At 47.1% G+C, this 19,524-nt stretch overlaps 1 protein-coding gene across 4 annotated transcripts in view; it reads left to right on the forward strand.

Moving 5' to 3' along the window:
- tet3 (tet methylcytosine dioxygenase 3) overlaps positions 1–18,137 on the forward strand; it is a 38,732-nt gene extending 20,595 nt beyond the window's left edge. For all 4 annotated transcript variants that reach the window (XM_030357627.1, XM_030357628.1, XM_030357629.1 and 1 more), the window contains 8 exons: positions 1,820–1,910; positions 3,969–4,062; positions 7,738–7,946; positions 8,415–8,565; positions 8,994–9,083; positions 9,472–9,609; positions 10,067–10,427; positions 11,075–18,137. In XM_030357627.1, coding sequence (XP_030213487.1) covers positions 1,820–1,910; positions 3,969–4,062; positions 7,738–7,946; positions 8,415–8,565; positions 8,994–9,083; positions 9,472–9,609; positions 10,067–10,427; positions 11,075–12,885 — 2,945 coding nt within the window. In that variant the 3' untranslated portion in view covers positions 12,886–18,137. The remainder of the gene's footprint in view (positions 1–1,819; positions 1,911–3,968; positions 4,063–7,737; positions 7,947–8,414; positions 8,566–8,993; positions 9,084–9,471; positions 9,610–10,066; positions 10,428–11,074) is intronic.
- The last annotated feature ends 1,387 nt before the right edge of the window (positions 18,138–19,524 follow it).

Consider the following 19,524-nt stretch of genomic DNA (forward strand, 5'->3'; position numbering starts at 1 on the left):
GTCCACACTGACCACACTCATTATGGTACTGTATACGGAGACGTATGTTCCAGTAACTCTCAGGATAGTGTTTCCTGTACGTAATAATATTTAAGTAGCAACTTAACGGGATTGAATGGTGTAAGCACTTTTCCATTGTGTAGTCTATAGGTTTACGTTAAAAAGCAATCCGAATATCTTATGTTATGATTTATCCCTTCTTTGCCTCTCTCTGATCAGTTACAAGTTCAGCACAGTAGTTAAAGAAATGCACTTTGTTAATCCCAGACAGTAAATGTTAGAATCTGTAAGCAAACACATACAGTGACGGTGACAAAACTACACACACGGTTATATTATTCCAACAGTATTTACAATCTAATATTCAGTCTCCATCCGCCTCACACGACAGATAAAGCCAATCCACCTGCTTAATGCTTTCCCGCTGAAATATTCATGGAGGGTGGCATCTATAAATAATGTCCCTTGTATGTGCGGTAGACTCTTTGAAACTGTTAGACGAAAGTAAAGTCAGTTGAATAATGTACCGATTATTCATACGTATTTAAACGTACAGAAACGTATACATACGGTATACAATGGCAGGCACAAAGAGAGGAGATTCAGCCTTCCACCCTTAATCCTGGCAGCCTGCATAAGAGCCTGCATTAGTTAGGAACCCAGTCCTCTGTTGTCCCTAAAGCACACAGAGTGAACACTCTGTGGGGGGGCTAGCAGCTGTAGGGAAACACTATGTGTGCACTTCAACCACAGGCCTTCAGATTACCGGCCCTAATGCTAACGTTAATACGTGGGCGGCTTTAATCTCCCACTGGAATTTGTTATGACTAGGCTACTTCCTGCTCGGGGGCCACACCCTGGCTCCTCCCACTTGTCGTGAAAGCGGAATGTGACCTCAGGATACACGGCGGAGTGTGACAGCGGCTCGCGCTCACACACTGTTTACATTGCAGTGAGTTTGGCTTGGCTGTGAATGCTGGCGCCCGTTCACACACCGCAAATTAATCCTCAGCAACCTTTGTAAACAACCAGACTCGGAGTACAACTGCTCTCCAGTATTTCTATAGTAAATCTAACAAGCCTGTGTATACTGTATGTTTTAAATACAAGTATTTATAACTTAACAATAATATATATATATGGGCAAATAATGAGCAGCACATGGAGGCAGCAATACTAGGGCAGAAAGGGAATTGAAAAAACCTGTTACCAATGGCAGTTTGCCGCGTAACAATGTAGTCTTGTTGAATTCAAATGAGTGCACTGACCACATCGTCCACACGCCAATGCACAATTCATTTGCCTACAGAGCATTTTAAAGCCCCTACACTCACAGCCGCTCCATCTGGTTTTCCATCATTCCCTGGAGCAGATGTAGCTATGTTCTCCTCACTTGCATCCCCCCCCCCTTTCACATGTTTGCCTTTGTGACATGTGTGCCCTCAGAAAGATAATCTATAATCTCCTTCTCATTGTATACTGAAATACTTCAAATACTAGTTCTTGAACTTCTTGCGCTACCTGTTCATCTACAGGTACCTTTTGACCCTGCGTGTTCACTCCGTGAAACGTCCTTGAGCATTTTAAAAAGCACTATACAAGTTTAATGTATTATTATTATTATAACAATTTTTTTTATTATTAATAATAAAAAAATAAATGCGTTAGGGTTAGACCTTGCCGGCGCATTAAACCAGAAGAATGCTCAGCATGTGCTGATAAGAACAGAATTAATGTATCTGAGAAAAAGACTGTGGATGCCAGTGTCTGTGAAATTCATAAATTGATAACACTTTTTACTGGTTCTTCTCTCTCGTAGAGCAAATCCTGGAGAAGGATGAGGGTCCGTACTACAACCACCTGGGGTCTGGACCTACCGTCGCCTCCATACGGGAACTGATGGAGACCAGGTGGGACTCCTGCTGATCGCTTGTCTTCTCCCCGTCTCCCCTGTCTCCCCTCTCTCGTCTTGCTAGTATTGCACCTGTGTTACACATTGTTGGCATGGCAACCATTTTACACCCCTCCCCTCCCTTTGTTTACACACACACACGCACACGCACGCACGCACACACACACACACACACACACACACACACACACACACACACACACACACACACACACACACACACACACACACACACACACACACACACACACACACACAAAGAATGCAATAGAGCACCCTTCTTGCAATTATTAAAACCACTGCAAGCTGGGGGCTAGCATCCTTCTAGCATTTCATAGGTGTGACATCACATCGCACTAACACACTCTCTCTCTCTCCATTCCTCTCTCCGTCCCCGCCTCGCGCTTCATATCTCTCTCCATCTGTCTCTCTCCCTTATCTCTCTGCCTCCCTTCCTCTATTTCAATCACTCTCTTCATCTCTCTTCATCCCTCTCTCTCTCTCTCCCTCTCTCCCTCTCTCTCTCCCTCTCTCCCTCTCTCTCTCTCTCTCTCTCTCTCTCTCTCTCTCTCTCTCTCTCTCTCTCTCTCTCTCTCTCTCCCTCTCCCTCTCTCTCTCTCTCTCCCTCTCCCTCTCCCTCTCCCTCTCCCTCTCCCCCTCTCTCTGTCGGCTGTGGCCTGCAGCTCTACTCTGCGCTCCTCGTTCTCTCTGCTGGTTTCACTCATTGTGCCCTCAGGGGAATCTGTGACCTAGAATCTGTCTGAGGAAACAGGAAATATCAACTGCATCAGAAGGTCCTGCAGATGTAAAAAGAGAAGAATAGAAAGATATACACTATAACGCTGCGAGTGAGAAGGAGAGACATTATTACTAAGAAATGAAGAACCGACGAGAGCAGGATTGAATTGGACATTCAAGATGATGTTATATTCATCTCTGTAATCTATATGAACAACCCGCTTCTGGATCGATCTTTTCTTAAACTGAGGCTTGCTAAATGTGCATCTTGTTGGTAATAAATTGGAGGTATGGACGAGTGATGGCTTGGTCGTCACGCAGAACAGAACTTTAAGTCACCCTTGTTTTTTAGACACACTTGTATTCTTCAGTTAAAGGTTTGTTGATGTTTAAAGTTATCCTAACAAGCATGTGACAGGCAGGAGGTGCTATGACTGCTATGAGCGCTGGGATTTGGCGCCACAGTTGCAGCTCTAGGGGCGTCCATTATTCAGGCTGAGGGCATGTGTGGAGAGCATTGACTCATCAGTCTTCAGAGGGGCCGCGGGGACCCGAAGGAGAGGGGGGGTTCCGGGGGGGGAGTCTCCTTTTGTTGGTTTGATGGGTGACGTAAAATCTAAAGCCTTGCATGACCCTCGGATGACCTCTGAGCAATCTCTGAACCCTAGCCAGTCACTCCTGTAGAGACAGGAACCCCTTCCCCCAAAACAAAACCAACTATACGCGGAAGGTTGCTGATGCACACACACTAATACCCCTTGGGGTATTAGTGACAGGCCGGCGGCTCAGAATCCCCCCAACACACACCTAACCCCTGCGCTCTGCTTACTCGAAAACACACACGCACACGCACGCATGCACGCACACACTCATACGGCCAGTGGGCAGTATGCTTAATAGAAAGACCCCAAAGCAAAGGTGTGAGGTTCTATGCTTGATGTTTAAGAAACTAGACTAGGGGATGTGTGATAAAATACTAGCGGTTTCTGTTCATAATATACAGCAGAGTTGTGATAATACGATAGAGGTTTGTGGTGCTCGGTCGCACTTCCATGCATGTCCTTGTGAATCTCAGTATCTCCATGTGAACTCTGCTGTCACCAGGGCTGGGTTTGCTGTCGGTGATAGAACAGCCCATTATCATGATAATGAAGCAGTAAGCGACTCCCTGCAGAAAGCTACCGGGCTGTATCCCTGTAGGGGTCCATGAGTTATATGCCTAACTTCAATCTGCTTCTCGCCTTGCATACAAAAACGATGTACCCTAAACGACAAAGAGAAACGCTTATTCACCCTGGTCCTCGCCTCGACTGCACAGGTACGGAGAGAAGGGAGAGGCCGTCAGGATCGAGAAGGTGGTGTACACTGGCCGGGAGGGGAAGAGCTCCAGAGGATGCCCCATCGCCAAGTGGGTGAGTAACCTTCACACACAGGACTGCAGTATGACAAGTGACAAGGTGTCTGATGAAGCAATTGGAACAAGGGGCAGGGTTCATTCATGGCAAGGGAAGGAATTTCTGGCCTCCTCAACGATGCAAACAAATTGATAGAGAATAAGAATAATAATAAGAATTAGAAAATGTACAATTTTAATAGTGCATGACCAGATTCTTCTATCAAGCCAGGCAGATCTATGGCCCTTTGGTTTGAAACCATGGAATGCCGGTCTTACCATTACCAGTCTACATGCACCAAGTTGAGTTCAGCCAAAGCGCAGTATGCACGCCTCCTAGTGAGTTGCGGTGATGTCAGTATAGGAAACAGAAAATAAAACCATCGCCATGCAAGTAGAGTATGGCTCGAGTTCTCAAAAGCTTGCTTGTTATTATTTGTTGGTTCCTATAACTTTATAATTATAAGGGTCATAAATGTAAAGGTCAGTGAAGGTATAGATAGAAGCACACTGCAGAGATTTTAGTTTGACAATATCCACTTGCAAAACAAAATACCTCTTTGAAGAACAACGCAGATTATTCTTGTTCTAAAGACCAGGCATTGGAAAATAATTTGCACTATTAGCTGATACTGATATTCAACATGTTTTTTTTTCCTAATTAAAGGTCATCGCGTGGCACTCTGGAAATACGTGTTTAAAATTGTCTAATGTGTAACCAAGACTAATCTATAATGAATTGTCTCTCAATGAGCTATTGAGATAAGAGAGCAAAAAGCAGGAACATTGACCATTCTTCAATGTGGATATGATTTTGTGTGTTCCGTCTGTCTGAAACAAGTCTCCTACAGGTTATAATATAAATCTTAAAGTACAACAGGATGTGTTGTTGTGTCATCGCCTCAAGACTGTCAGTCAAAGACACACCTTCAAGAATAGCAAGCCCTAAATTTAGATCACAGCCACGCTGGGCAGACGTGCCAAGTCAAACCAAGTCGAGCCAAGCCAGCACATGTGTATGGATAAGGGCCACTATTTCTTAAACTAGCGAGCAAGTCATGTGTTTTGGTGGAGAAGCTTTAGAGGAAGGCCTGGAGGAAGGGGTATGATTTTTTGAGTTGGATACTGTAAAAATCAGGCTAAATCGGGGAGGATTCACCAAAATGCCTGCCCCTGCTTAAGAAGTGCAAAATGCTCTATACATAAGGCTGAAGTTTGAAGTATAGCAATGCGACAAAGTCGAGTAGCTCTTAGCTACAATGTTATCTTTGGATGTGTGTTTACTGTGTTGGGTAAGAACCCTCTGAGTAGCACCTAATTGCTTATCATGGAGAGTGGGAGCTACCAAGATCAGGCGGTACAGCAGCAGCCAGCCCCCTAACAACCTGATTACACTGACAGACAGTCAAGTGAAGTTATATGACATCAGAGTGAGAGTGTGAGTGTGTCTGTGTGTGTGTTTGAGTGTTTGTGTTTGTTTGGGGGTGGGGTTGGGGGGGCACGTATCAGTTGTTACATTCAGGAGCACCCTGCTGTTTTACAATCACGGGGTGACAAATGTGTGTGTATCTGCTTGTCACTGCTGTCACTTGAAACACACACACACACACACACACACACACACACACACACACACACACACACACACACACACACACACACACACACACACACACACACACACACACACACACAGACACACACACACACACACACACACACACACACCTACCTCCCTAATGGATTTATGGATTCAAAACAGCTAACCCAATTAGCTATTTTGGAAGGTCTTTTTCTGTGTGTGTGTGTGTGTGTATGTGTGTGTGTGTGTGTGTGTGTGTGTGTGTGTGTGTGTGTGTGTGTGTGTGTGTGTGTGTGTGTGTGTGTGTGTGTGTGTCTTGCAGTGTGTTGATTGTGCGGAAGTGAGAAAATAGTGACAAGCTATCTAGATCGGATGTAAACAGAATGGATATCTGTAATCAACGCTTTGATACTCAAATCAATTGACTGTGGGAAGTTACATTATTACGTTATAATTAGATCCTTAACCAAAGAGGGACAAGGCATTGCTAAATACATTTCTTATATCCCGCTCTGTGCCATATCATACTGGGAATCGGGCTGATGAACATGCAATTGTATGCGTAGTTTGAGAAGTAAAGGAAAGACCAATCGTCATGTCTGACTCACGTCGGGGCAGGCCTACTGAGTAGGTTCATGTTTACGTTAAGGATAGGAAAGTGCACCACATACACCAGCAGCCAAAATGAGACATAGCATGTAGCCAAATAGTCATGCGCCTACCCGATGTCAAGTGGACCGGGTTAAATTCTCTCAGCTACCTGACTGCTGCTTATCCCCAGACATCTAAAGTTCCATTCAAGTTATTTCAGAGTAAAATGAATACAAGTGAGCCAGACCTTACATTACCTATATCAGGGGTGTCAAACTCATTTTCACAAAGGGCTACTCTATGATGAAATGATAATCACACTAAGGCCCGACATTGAGTTTACTGACATGCCTTCTTTTTAATCCAAAAAGTAAAAACAACATATCTATGAATATATTGTATACAATCTGCGTACAGGGTCATATAGGCTAGGTTTCATTTCAACGTTTCAGGGGACAAATTATAAGTGGGGGGTATGGTGGTGCTCCCCCAGAAAATTTTAAGCGTCAAACACGTAATTTCCTGCATTCTGGTGGATTTTATTCACCTATCTGTGCCCTTTCTGCATCATTTTTTAGTGGAAATATATAACAACATTCAGGTTCCTAAAGAAACAACTATTATGGAATATAATGCAGTAAGGCTCTCAGGCATCCTGGATTTTTCAAAACTTTCTGCAAATTGAAAAAATATCACATGTTTTGGGTATTTATTTTTTACGAATCATGACTCAGCACCAGTGTTAACTATTTATGACACTTAACATTGGTAATGAAATGACAGCCACCATTGGAATTGAAAAGGGTGGGCAGCTAGCTAGTTCGCTAAATTGTAACTTAAGGCAAAAGTTGGGAACAAATCATGTTAGCATTCATCCTTAGACACTTGACACAATCAGTCATCAATATTGGCATGCTAATTAGCCTCATAGATTGGCCTATTTACAGCCCACAGAAAACTGACATATTTTCTTCAATGCAAGGTCATCAATTCATAAAATCTTGAGCAGTAGAACAGAAATTCCTAGCAGTAAGCTACGCAAGAGTCCTAACAAATGGGAGCATGCGCGACGTGCGGATATGGCGCAGGCTCTGCATGCAGCAAAATATAAAAAAATTATAATTTAGATCCGGGGCCTTAGCCCCGAATAAAACAGCCTAGTGACGCCACTGCGTCAGAGCAACGCAAGGGGGTTACAGATCCATTACGTCCTTGCGGACCCTCCCTGCGTCCACCGCAAGGGCCTGACGTGTGCCTCCCAAAAAAATGTAACCTTGCGTCGAGGCGACGCAGGTGCAAGGGCTGTGATTGCTCCGCTCACTCAAACCCGACGCAGAACCAAAGTCGGTCCACGACTGCTTCGAAGCGCCTGCGTGGTCATCGCGTTGTGTCGGCCTGGAACCATAACTGAGCCTGAAGTCCGGGATCCTGAAATACAGTTCAAATCCTATCGAGCCTTCTCAGTTGTAAACACACCATCTCCTGCCCCCCCCCCCCTCCCCCTCCCCCTCCCCGCTCCAGGTGGTCCGGCGGGGCAGCGAGACGGAGAAGCTGATGTGTCTCGTCCGCCACCGCATGGGCCACCACTGTGCCAACGCCGTCATCATCATCCTCATCATGGCCTGGGAGGGCGTGCCCGCCGCGCTGGGCGACAAGCTGTACCGCGAGCTCTCCGAGTCGCTCACGCAGTTCGGCAACCCCACCAGCCGCCGCTGTGGCCTCAATGACGAGTGAGTGGGGTGGGGACGGGGGGGAACACCACACCCGCGGTTCCTTAATGACGTGTGTCTGAGTTCAGTGGCTTTCGGCTAAAAGCTTCTCCTTCATTAATTAATAGCAGGAAGGAACAAGGAGCCAAAGTAGTTAAGCTCACTGAACATTGCAGTCGCTGATGGTAGGGAAATCTATTTTGACATCATTGGAGAAAAAAAGGTATATGCATGAATATTATTGTGTTTAAGTGGTATTAGAATGGTGGTAAAAGACAAGACAATCGCAGCCGTGTCGACAATTGAGATTTATCTAGAAAAAACATGTTTCTGTATGTATGCATTCTGTATAGGTGTGTATTTTTTGTCCACAACCTATGTACTGGGATCTTACCAACAATTGTTTACAGAGCGTTCCACCACCACAGCTCCAACGCCTTCTTAAAGCGTCAAATGCCTGTTCCTGACGCTCTCTGTCGCCCCCTGCAGCCGGACGTGTGCGTGCCAGGGCCGGGACTCCGAGACCTGTGGCGCGTCCTTCTCCTTCGGCTGCTCCTGGAGCATGTACTTCAACGGCTGCAAGTATGCCCGCAGCAAGATCCCCCGGAAGTTCCGCCTGCAAGGCGAGCGCCCCGAAGAGGTACCCCGACCGTTCCCTAAAGTCGTCCCCACAGTGGTCGGGAATCGAACAATATATCGCTGTCGGTTCAGTTAAGATGTAACAACAACGAGGGCTAGGATAATACGCTACACGGTGCTAAGTACTATTTTTAAGTGCCAGGACGTACAACCTACAATAAGTGCGTACATACTAATACACATCTTTATTTGTGTGTACTTATTCTTCATGTTAATTTTTATTGATAAAGTTCAGTCAAGGTAAAAAAGTATCAAATATAATATATCCGGTCAAATTACAATTGATACTTATATTAATAAAGTATCCCAACATCTGCTGCTATGGTCAGCAATTCCTCCTACCAACGAGTTGTCGTGTTGTTGTGTTGTTGTGATGTTGTGTTGTCGTGTTGTCGTCGTTGTCTGACTGGGTTGTGTTGTGATCGACAGGAAGACAAACTCAGGGATAACTTCCAGGAGCTGGCGACCGAGGTGGCTCCGCTGTACAAGCAGCTCGCTCCCAAGGCCTTCAGCAATCAGGTGAGTGGAAGTGCACACATACACACACACACTATCACAGACGCATGTGCGCACACGCACGCACCATCACGGACGCACACCCACACACTCATTGCAGGTATTCCAAATTAATATCGAGTTAATATTTTTGTCCAAAATCGTCCACATCCGATTGAAGTTCTGGGATTGATAAAGGTCATCTTTATTGACATAATATTTAATTAGATGTAAATAAATAAATATATGTGTATTACCGAGCTACAGTAATGCTTATCTTATGGACAAATATCATCACTTCATCTAATTGAATTGAATTGAATAGAAGTTTTACTTAATCAGCCAAAACTCATCTCAACACACCTTAGCCTTTCCATGACCTCTAACCCCGTCCTCTCGTCCTCTCCGCCAGTGCCTGACCGAGTCCAGCGCTCCCCAGTGTCGGCTGGGTCTGAAGGAAGGCAAGCCATTCTCCGGAGTCACCGCCTGCATGGACTTCTGTGCCCACTCTCACAAGGACCAGCACAACCTCTCCAACGGCTGCACAGTGGTACGTTCCACTACTGTTTACCACTTAGTAACTCAGTCATTCTGCAGACGCTTCTTTCAAAGGCCTACTGATTGAATTCATCATTCAGTCATTAAACGGAAGGTCAGGTGTCGGGGCATCTTGCTCAATGATGCCCAGGGGGGCGACTGCTGCCACCGGTTCAGCAACGCAACGCTAACCTTTCTCAAACAACTCTTTAAAGTTGAGTCATGGGCGCCCCAGTGACTCAGCGGGTAGAGCGCGTACCACATGGGCTTAGTCCTGATCGCAGCGAACCCGGTTTGAGTCCTGCCTGTGGTTCTTTTCTGCATGTCCTTCCCTCCGTCTCCCACACCTTCCTGCCTATCTCACTATCATAAAGCATAAAAATGCGAAAATAAATCCTAAAAAAAAAGAAGTTGAATGAGTCATTCGAGGAAGGTCCCCATCCATCCAATCCTCTCCCGTCCTCCCTCAGGTGTGCACCCTCACCAAGGAGGCCAACCGGCAGGTGGGCGTGCTCCCCGAGGACGAGCAGCTCCACGTGCTGCCACTCTACCGCATCTCCACCTGCGACGAGTTCGGCAGCGAGGAGGGCCAGCGGCTCAAGATGAAGACGGGCGCCCTGCAGGTGCTGCAGGCCTTCCGGCGCGAGGTGCGCAAGCTGCCCGAGCCGGCCAAGTCCTGCCGCCAGCGGCGCCTGGAGGCCAAGAAGGCGGCGTCGGAGAAGAAGAAGGGGAAGCTGCAGGCGGCGGCGGCGGGGGAGACGCCGGAGAAGACGGTGGTCAAGGTGGAGCGCGTGGTGGCCGGCTCGCCGCACCCTCAAGGCAATAAAACAGGTATGAGATAGGATTCATAACTAAACAATGTGATGTTCAAAAAGACTATAGGTACTAAATAGACATTTTGTTATCCTGGAGTTAGTCCAGCGATCTGTCCTGTTCTTTTGTACGAAGACACCGGGACAGATCGCTGGACTAACTCCAGCCTCACTGTGATTAGAGGATCAGCCAAATGACAAGCTTTAAATGTGGAGCCGTCAAAAAAAACAACAACATTATGCTGAAAATAGCCCTGTAGAGTTGACTTCTTTGTGGTTGAATTACCAGCAGCCACAGAGGCAAGATTGTTGCGAGTGAAAACCGCACAATTCTGATGTATGGGCAGATTTAGAATCATTTGTTGCAAAATGTTGCAAATTCAACGTAGTGACACACACACACACACACACACACACACACACACACACACACACACACACACACACACACACACACTTTTAAGGAGTTTTTCACCCGCTCCGTATCCAGCTTACTTGGCTGTCCAATTACTTCGCATCAAAGTCTAATTTACATCCATTAAAAACATGAACTCTGCCTGCCGTAACCAAATGTATATCAACATTTTATTAAGCACCAGTGTTAACTTTTATTAAGATGAATAGTGCTCTTTAGTAACTTTTACTTCTACTCTTTTAAACTTACAGCAGTCGTGAAACAAGAGATGAAGCCCATCATTAAGAAGGAGCACTTTAAAGGCTCTATGGAAGGCTACCCTGCACAGGCAGACCCTTACAACGTCTACCCCCACCCAGCCTTCTATGCAAGGGGAGGCCTCCCTTCCAACGACCAGCCATCTCCCAACGGGCCGGTCAATGGCTACCACCCCAATCTCACTGCACTGCCATACGGCTACTACAACTACCCTCAAAACGCACTTTTCCGGCCTCAAATGAGGACCTACGAAGGGATCAGAGGCGCTTGGTCCAAGGCGGGTTCCAAGGGTGTCCAGGAGGACAAGAAGCCCGACGTGCAGAGCCTTCAGGCCCAGCTGGCGCAGTCCTGCCCCCAGGGACATCCTGAGCAGCAGCACCCGGAGGTGACCCACCAACGCAGCGCTTACCCCCAGCAGCAGCAGCAGCAGCAGCAGCCGGAGTGCGACCAGTCCCGTCCGTCCTCCGTCTCCTCCGAGCACTCCAACAGGGGCAACCCGCAAATCAAACAGGAGCCCATGGACGTGCCTGTGTATGAAGGAACGACGCCCGGCCAGTCGGCCCCCAACACACCCAGCACTACTCCGCAGCCTGGTGCCTGGCCAGGCCACATGCCAGGCAGCACCGCTGGCCCGTTGGGCTGGGACGAGCATGGGAACCCCAGGCCGGGCCCAGGGACCTCGCCTTTCACCCCAAACAAGCAGCAGTCCTACCAGCAGCCACCGCAGCTTCCATCTCCTTACGCCCAGCAGTGGACCTCCTTCCCAAACTCAAACACCTCAATGGCCTCGCCAGCCCCTTCCCCCTCACCCTCACTCAAAATACCTCCGTCCCCGTCTCCCTCGCCGCAGCCCGGCACCCCCCGCCCTCCCACCCCGCAAGCAGGCATCGGTCACTCGGGTCTCCCGCATTCACATTCAGGCACTTCTCACCCAGGTACCCCCCAACCCGGCACCCCACGTCCAGGCACTCCCGGCTACTGGCCGAGTCCTGCTCCCAGTCCCCAGCCCAACGCCTGGGGCATGGAGCCCGCGGGGTACAACCCCGCTCTGAAGCACGGTAACCCCGCTGGCGCTTACCCCGGCAAGATGTGGCATAAAGCCGGGGAGAATCGCTCCTCTACGCCCCTCGGGCTCCAGGAGAACGCCTGGAAGTCGTGCGGCGGTTCGGCGGCAGGCAGCACCCCTTCCCCCGCCCCGGAGGGACGGCTCTTCCCGGACTCCCTGCAGCAGTCGGAGCAGGCCTTCTGGGACCCCGGCCGGGAGCGAGCGGAGAGCGACGCGGACAGCATGAAGGGCCACGACGACGACGACGAGGTGTTCTCCGACAGCGAGCACAACTTCCTGGACCCCAACATCGGCGGGGTGGCGGTGGCGCCGGCCCACGGGTCGGTCCTCATCGAGTGCGCCCGGCGGGAGCTCCACGCCACCACGCCGCTGAAGAGGCCCGACCGGTCGCACCCCACCCGCATTTCTCTGGTCTTCTACCAGCACAAGAACCTCAACCAGCCCCACCACGGCCTGGCCATATGGGAGGCCAAGATGAAACTTCTGGCCGAGAAGGCCCTCCAGAGGCAGCAGGAGGCCGCTCTCATGGGCTACTCCGCGGAGGAGATCAAGGCCCTGGGGAAGAAGCGCAAGCTGGAGGGTCTTCCCGTGAGGACAGGCCCGGGGCTCGGACTATCCTTGGACAAGAGGGAGGGGCCCGTGACGAGGCTGGCTCCCACGCTCAACACCACCTCCACTGTCACTGTGTCTCCCTACGCCTTCACCCAGGTCACGGGCCCCTACAGCCGGTTCGTGTGAGGGCGGAGACACCGTGTGATCCTTCCCAGGTCGGTGGTTCGAAGAGGGGGGGGCGGGGGGGTTTGGGAACATGGTGTGTTTATCCCTGACATCGGTTCCGGTCCAACAATTCCCCCTCGGCGGACGCCCTTGGGGAGGATGGACAGTTTTCAGACTTTTTTTTACCTCATGTCAGGCAGCGGTTTGGGCTTCGTGCCGACGGACACTGCCTGTGGTGCTCATCCTCTCGTGGTCGTGGGAGGAACTCCATAGCTTCTCATCGTCCATCAAATTTTTATGATCCTAATTATTGCTATTATTATCAATATTATGATTGCTATTGTTACTGTCAATGTTGGTATTACAGGTATTATTATTGTCACTATGAAGACTTTCTTTTTTTTTTTTGCGTTGTTACTATGATGTTGATGTTGATGCTGTGTCGATCGGACGGAATTGTTTTTTGTATTTTTTTATGTTTGAAAAAGCGCCTTCCAAATTTTTTTCGTTTCGTTTTCTCGTTTGATTTTATTTTTGTATTTCTTTTACCTTCCTCGTGGAGTTGGAGCCGCTCTCTGCACCACAAGACATTTTAACTTGTGGATCCGACAAAGATTCACATTGTAAACCGCTCTAACACGGAGCTCGCCATTGACATCACCGCTAATGGCGTGATTGAATTGAACCTGGAATCATGTTTGCTGTCCTGAGCCCTTTTTAGATAATTCTACTTCTTGTGGTGCAGAGGTGGTTGTTCCACCTTCTATAACCACACCTGGTGCTCCTTCTCCTCCCTCTGCAGAGGTCTGTCTATACGGCCTCGCTGCGTCAGTCTCTCTGTCCCTTGATGCTGTTCATGGGTGCTCATTCATAAAAACCTCAGCTCTCACGGTCATTGCGAGTTTGCTCAGAGCAGTGTGCTGAGAATGCAACATGAATTGATTTTAATGCTTCATTTATCAGTTGTTTTTTTATCTGCCAAACACTGAATAATGTTCCAAATATTGTTTTTAACTTAATTCTGTTGCGATTCCCACCTCCCTGTCAAAAGAGCGTGGGTAGAGACCGATGCATGGCTCTGATTTGTAAGGAGTTGAACCAGGTATAGACACAGACCATGGTGCACTTAATACAAACAAATGCATTCCCGGCTTCTCAATGTGAACCAGTAGGATGGAGGAATTCATCTTATCACCACTAGAGGGCATTGCTGAACTCCTTTTGAAATGCGGTGCACACAAGCAGGCAAGCAATTATGTGCCATTGCATTGCTTTCTAAAGGTGCTTGCACACGGTGTGAAGGGCCAGGCGTTTTCAAAAGCGGCTGCTGCTGCTGCCGCCGAAAGTTTCAACACGGGGAAAGCTGAGCGGTAGGGCAAAATCTGTGCGCGTTCACGTGGGCGGCAACCCCTTCCTGGTTTACAGCACCTTTTGTAACCGCCTCCCCTCTGCCGCCCTTCCCTCATTGAAATGAATGGAGGCGACGAGTTGCCGCGCGGCGGTCTGAAAGCAGCTTAAGGGTCAGATCCTTGCCCTACTGTTGGTACCATCTCTGGCCACTAGGAGGCAGCATCATCATGGATATGGTTTTCAGAACCATCTCTTGGTTTCCTTAGAAATATAGAGGCCAAGGTGCTAGATGAGTCTTTGGGGGTGAACATCACTCATTTAAATGACTTTCTCTCTGCATTGTGGGGCCTCACCCCACTCTGCTTGAGTTGGTGCTGATCCCAATAGATTCAGAAAATTGGCCACATGGTGCTTATCGACAATCTCTCTTATACCCACAAACACACACACACACACACATTGGTTCTTAATTGACAGACACACACACACACGCACACACACACACACATACACATTCATAATCACCCACGGTCATAGGTGCTCACATTCTCACCCATTTACACACAGAGACATGAACACACGACGCATACACTGGCTTGTGCACACTGACGTCCTAACACTTGACCTTCTCTAAAGGGCCCGGTCTTCTCTGCACGGTGCTGTCATCTTGAAGCAGACTGACGCGTGTCCTCTCTGATGGCAAATGGTTTGAGGCAATTTACCAACTCCCAGAGAGCCCTAGAAATCAAAATGCCCTCTGTCTGCCGTCCAGCATTTTGTGGCGGTCCAGAGTGCTTAGAGGAACCGTTTAGGTCATCAGTGGTAGGTCATCACCGTTGGGGGGTTAGGCGGAGGCGTCTTTTGCACACTGAGTGGACTGCCGTCGGGTCGCCTGGGATCATCGAGCCAACTCATCAACGCAACCATAACGTTCACACTTTGCACTGTAGAACCATCAGCACACTGGGAGGCTGAAGAGTGTTGTCTGTTGTGTGTGTGTCTGTGTGTGTGTATGTGTGTGTGTGTGTGTGTGTGTGTGTTTGGGATGGGTGGGGGGATGCCTTCATCTCGGTGGGAAGATGCATCGCAAAAAGGATCTTCCATTTGCGGACCCTTGCGGCTATTGGGTTCTTGGTGTTAGTAGTGGACAGGTCACATATCAGGGGACAACTGCTCTGAGAGAAGACCCCCCTCCCCCAGTGGCTCCTGGATGGACACGAGATAATCGCCTCGATGCTGGTCCAGATCCTGGTGCTAATTCAGTGCAGTCTAGAGCTCTCTGCCCAGCGCAGGACACACTGGTCCATCACAGGGGCCTTGTTGGGGCCCAGTGAGACACACACACACCCGGTCCCCACACAACACCGTTGTGGGGACCCTGAGACACACACACACCCGGTCCCCACACAACACCGTTGTGGGGACTCGTGGTGGATCGGTGGAGCTCACTTGCTGTTGTTAGGACCATAAACCGCAATGACGTACAGGTCGCTGATGAGGTCAGAGGAACCCTGAATCCACCCCCTTGTTTTCCTTCAACAATCCGTCCCCATTTTAGTTTTGTTTCTTTAACTTTTTTTTTTTACAATCTGTTATTTATTATACAATGATGCTAATGATGATTGTCAATATTTTGAGGTTTCATTTGTGTTTCATTTGATATAGCGAATACAAATTGTACATACATGAGAAAAGATTTTATAAAAGCACTTTTAACCTTGATTTTAAATGAGAAAAAGAAAGAGCCAACTATTGACAACTTGAAGCTTAGTTTTTGGTATGTTGTTGTTGATTTGTTCTTTTTTTGTTTTGATTTGATTTTTGTTCATTGAAATTTTCTCAAGAGAGATAAAAATGTAAATATTTAAATATTTAGGTAAAATTATTTAACTGTTAAAGAATAATGACTCAAATGGAGAAGGTCGTGGTGGGAGTTGATTGAGGTTTTTTATTTGTCTTTTGTAATATTCTGAGTGACAGCAACACTAGTTCACTAGCTGTTCTGTGTAAATGTGTAATTATAAAAAAATGCTGTTTTACTTTTTTTTTTAAGTACTGTACCTCCAGTAGTCTGCCTCATACAAACGATCCACCCTTGATCTTTGACCCCTCCCCCACTGACCACATCTCGCCACATGGTGCTGCATACTATTTGCCCGACTTATGACTTGAACAGTCATTGGAATACAGAAACACGGCACGCAATGTCATCTTCAGTCCAAGCAGCGCAAAGACCACTTCAAAACGGCATACAATCCATCTTCCTTTAACTATAGCCAGCCAATCAGGAATCAAACCAGGAAACTGGTTTTGGTGTGGGGTTGTACATCGTGAGGGTTTGCACTTGTTATCCCAGACCAAGCTATTGGATCACGTCTTTGGCGGCATCTCATTCACGCTCTTCCGGAATCTTCCAAGTAGTAGTTGGTAGGAGGCGTCCGGGGAATGGTACTTGGACACGGCTAGGAGAGAGGCCTGTTCTATGTCACAGGTGTTAGACTATCAGGTGCGTGGTGACTTCCCCAGTTGTTTGAATGTTTTTATTACTGTATAATTATAATTGATATTATATTCAAGAAAATCTCTAGTAAGGTCGTACTCAAAAAGCTGAGATCCGCAGGCATTTCGATTTTTACTGATCATTCCTTGTTTGACGCAAGACATCTATCGGCTAATCAAGCTTAGGTTATACTGGACTAGGTCTTTCAGTCGCCCCTATCCCCTCCCTCGCCCATGTATTTTGTCCCATACAACTGCATGACCTAGTTTCCACACTATGTATTTCTGGGTTGCTGTTCATGTTTGTGATCGGCGGTAGGAAGTGAGTGCTTGAATGCTACACATCGTTTTTCCCATGTTTGTGTACATTTCTATGTAGTTTGTGGAACTGGGTGAGCAGGTGCTATTCACGCTACACCTGGAGTTCACAGTGGAACAAATGCATAAGAGAAACAGATTTGACTATCTGCGGACGATATTGGTAAAGAGTTTGAGTTTGACTCAAAAGCACTTTTTAAGAACTACTGCAAAACGCCCTGGTGCTGTACTTTACTCTGATGTCTTTCTCCCACGCTGTCCTGAGGGGTCCAGACCGGTTTCACGGCATCACGCGGCGGAGTGGGGGGGCTCTAGATGTCCCATCCTCGATAAGTCCTCGATAAGACCTCGCTCCGAGCGATACTTTTAACACCCTCAGCGTTTCTTTCTGATCTTTTCACTGCAACAACGCTAGGAAATTCTATCAAACGATATATATAATTATAGAGAGATTTTAAGGCTCTGTACTTGGTACAGAACCTTTTGTACTTGGTTCTGCAGCAGTACTGGAGGCTGGTGACATTTTTCTGTGTGTGTGTGTGTGTGTGTGTGTTTTCCAAATCCCTTCTGCGTGCGTGCGCGCGTGTGTGTGAGAGTGATGATAGCACCGTTAGTTTTCCATATCTCTCCTGAGTCACTCACTTCCTTTTTAGTTGATCAACACTTCAATTTTATGTCAGTCACACACACACACACACACACACACACACACACACACACACACACACACACACGCACACACACACAAAAACACACAAAGACACTATATACACAACACTCAAAACTTCGGAGCTATTCGTTTTCATGGAGAAATTTGTCCACGTTCCAAAATGTGGATGGTAACTTTGAGCTACGATGCAAAATAAAAGCAAAGCAACACAAATGGCAGCTACATTCCTGTATGAGTTTTAAGCTTCTTCTGGGTTTCTTTTTCCATGTCAAGTATGCAGTATGTAAAAAAAAAAGAAAAAAAAAAAGTGTTTTTGTTAAGTCTCTCTCTTTGTAGCTGTATGGTGTATTATGTGAATACATAGTGTATGTGGTTTTAATCCCACAATATTGTTTTACGTTTCACAATATTAACATAATAAAACCATGGAAGTGAACCGCCTGTTTTTCTCTTCAGTATCTTTATCTTGTGGTCACGTCTTAACAATCCAATAAAAGGAATCGCTCGGTAGAAGTGCGAAAGCCAACACTTCCACATTCACTCCTAGAGCACCTGTGGTCTGGCCATAGCTGTATGTCAACAATTGACTCTCCTTTGGCATCATAAAGTTCACAACCTTCAATGGTTCTGGATCCGACCTCATCAAAGGTCCATCTTCAACCTTCGTCATTTACTCCACCTGTTGCCTAGACAAGGCAACAGGTGGAGTGTGGGCTGTTGATTAACACTCTGTAGGTACAGGTTGGAGTCACCTAACCAACTAGAAAAGAAAACAAATTATTGAACCAATCAGATCGATCGGAAGAAAAAATATTCCAGCCAATCAGATCACTTCAAGGTATAGGAGGAGGAATATGAAATTGATCGATATATTAAAAATGTATATTTATAAAGAGGATATTCCTTTTGTAAAAAAAAGTAGGGAGGGAAAAATCGAAAGAATATATTTTTTGGGGGAAACGGCGGTATAGAAAAAAAAAATTCCCCAAAATATATTCTCTCCATATTTTTTCTGAACCTAATTTTCGCCGAAACAAATATTCTCTCCATCATTGAGCAAGTAGGGTCACATCTACTGAAGTGGAACAGCCTTCAAAGAACAATGGAGCTGTAAGTATGGAATGAACAAGCCAGTACATGAATTGTTCCTGGAAGTTGGGAGTCCTCATGCGCCGTATTGAAACACACACAATACACACAAAACTCTTCTCAGTAAGAACTTTTGAGAATTGTTTAAGCCTTTAAGCCTCCCAGATGGGAGTCATGATCCTCCCATCTGGTTAGGAATATACTGAAGGATAATATATGTATGAGGGGAGACTCGAGGGGAAAATAATAGAACATTTCAGAGTTTCTCGTAGTTTTTGTGTTATTCGCAGGCCAAATGGTGTTCTTCGTTTTAGAGGTAAAAAAAGGGCTGTCATATAGCCACAGCTGTTGTGCTGTGTGTTCTCCCCCTGTGTCTGCCACACCCCCTGTCTCTGTGCTGTCCCTGTCACACTCAACTGTTCACACCTGGCCTGCATCAGCTTATAAACTCCCCTTCAGATGCACCTGGTTTCCCAGTCTTCGCCAGATCATCGTCAGATTCTATCTTCAGTGGTAGATATTTGTACATGGCTTGAGTATTATCTAAATATAACTTGCCGTTCTTCTCCTGTTGAAATCCCATATGAAACCTTTCTTGCCGTTTGCCTACAGTTTTGTGGATCAACACCTCCAGCCTGAGGCTCCCCACTCTCCTACCTGCCCCATGACTCACCCCTGGTATGCTCCAAATAAACCTTGCTAAAAATAAATTACTCCAACTCCAGTCCTGTCTT

Source organism: Gadus morhua, chromosome 6 (genome assembly GCF_902167405.1).
Source record: "Gadus morhua chromosome 6, gadMor3.0, whole genome shotgun sequence".
In the NCBI taxonomy this organism is placed as follows: Eukaryota; Metazoa; Chordata; class Actinopteri; order Gadiformes; family Gadidae; genus Gadus; species Gadus morhua.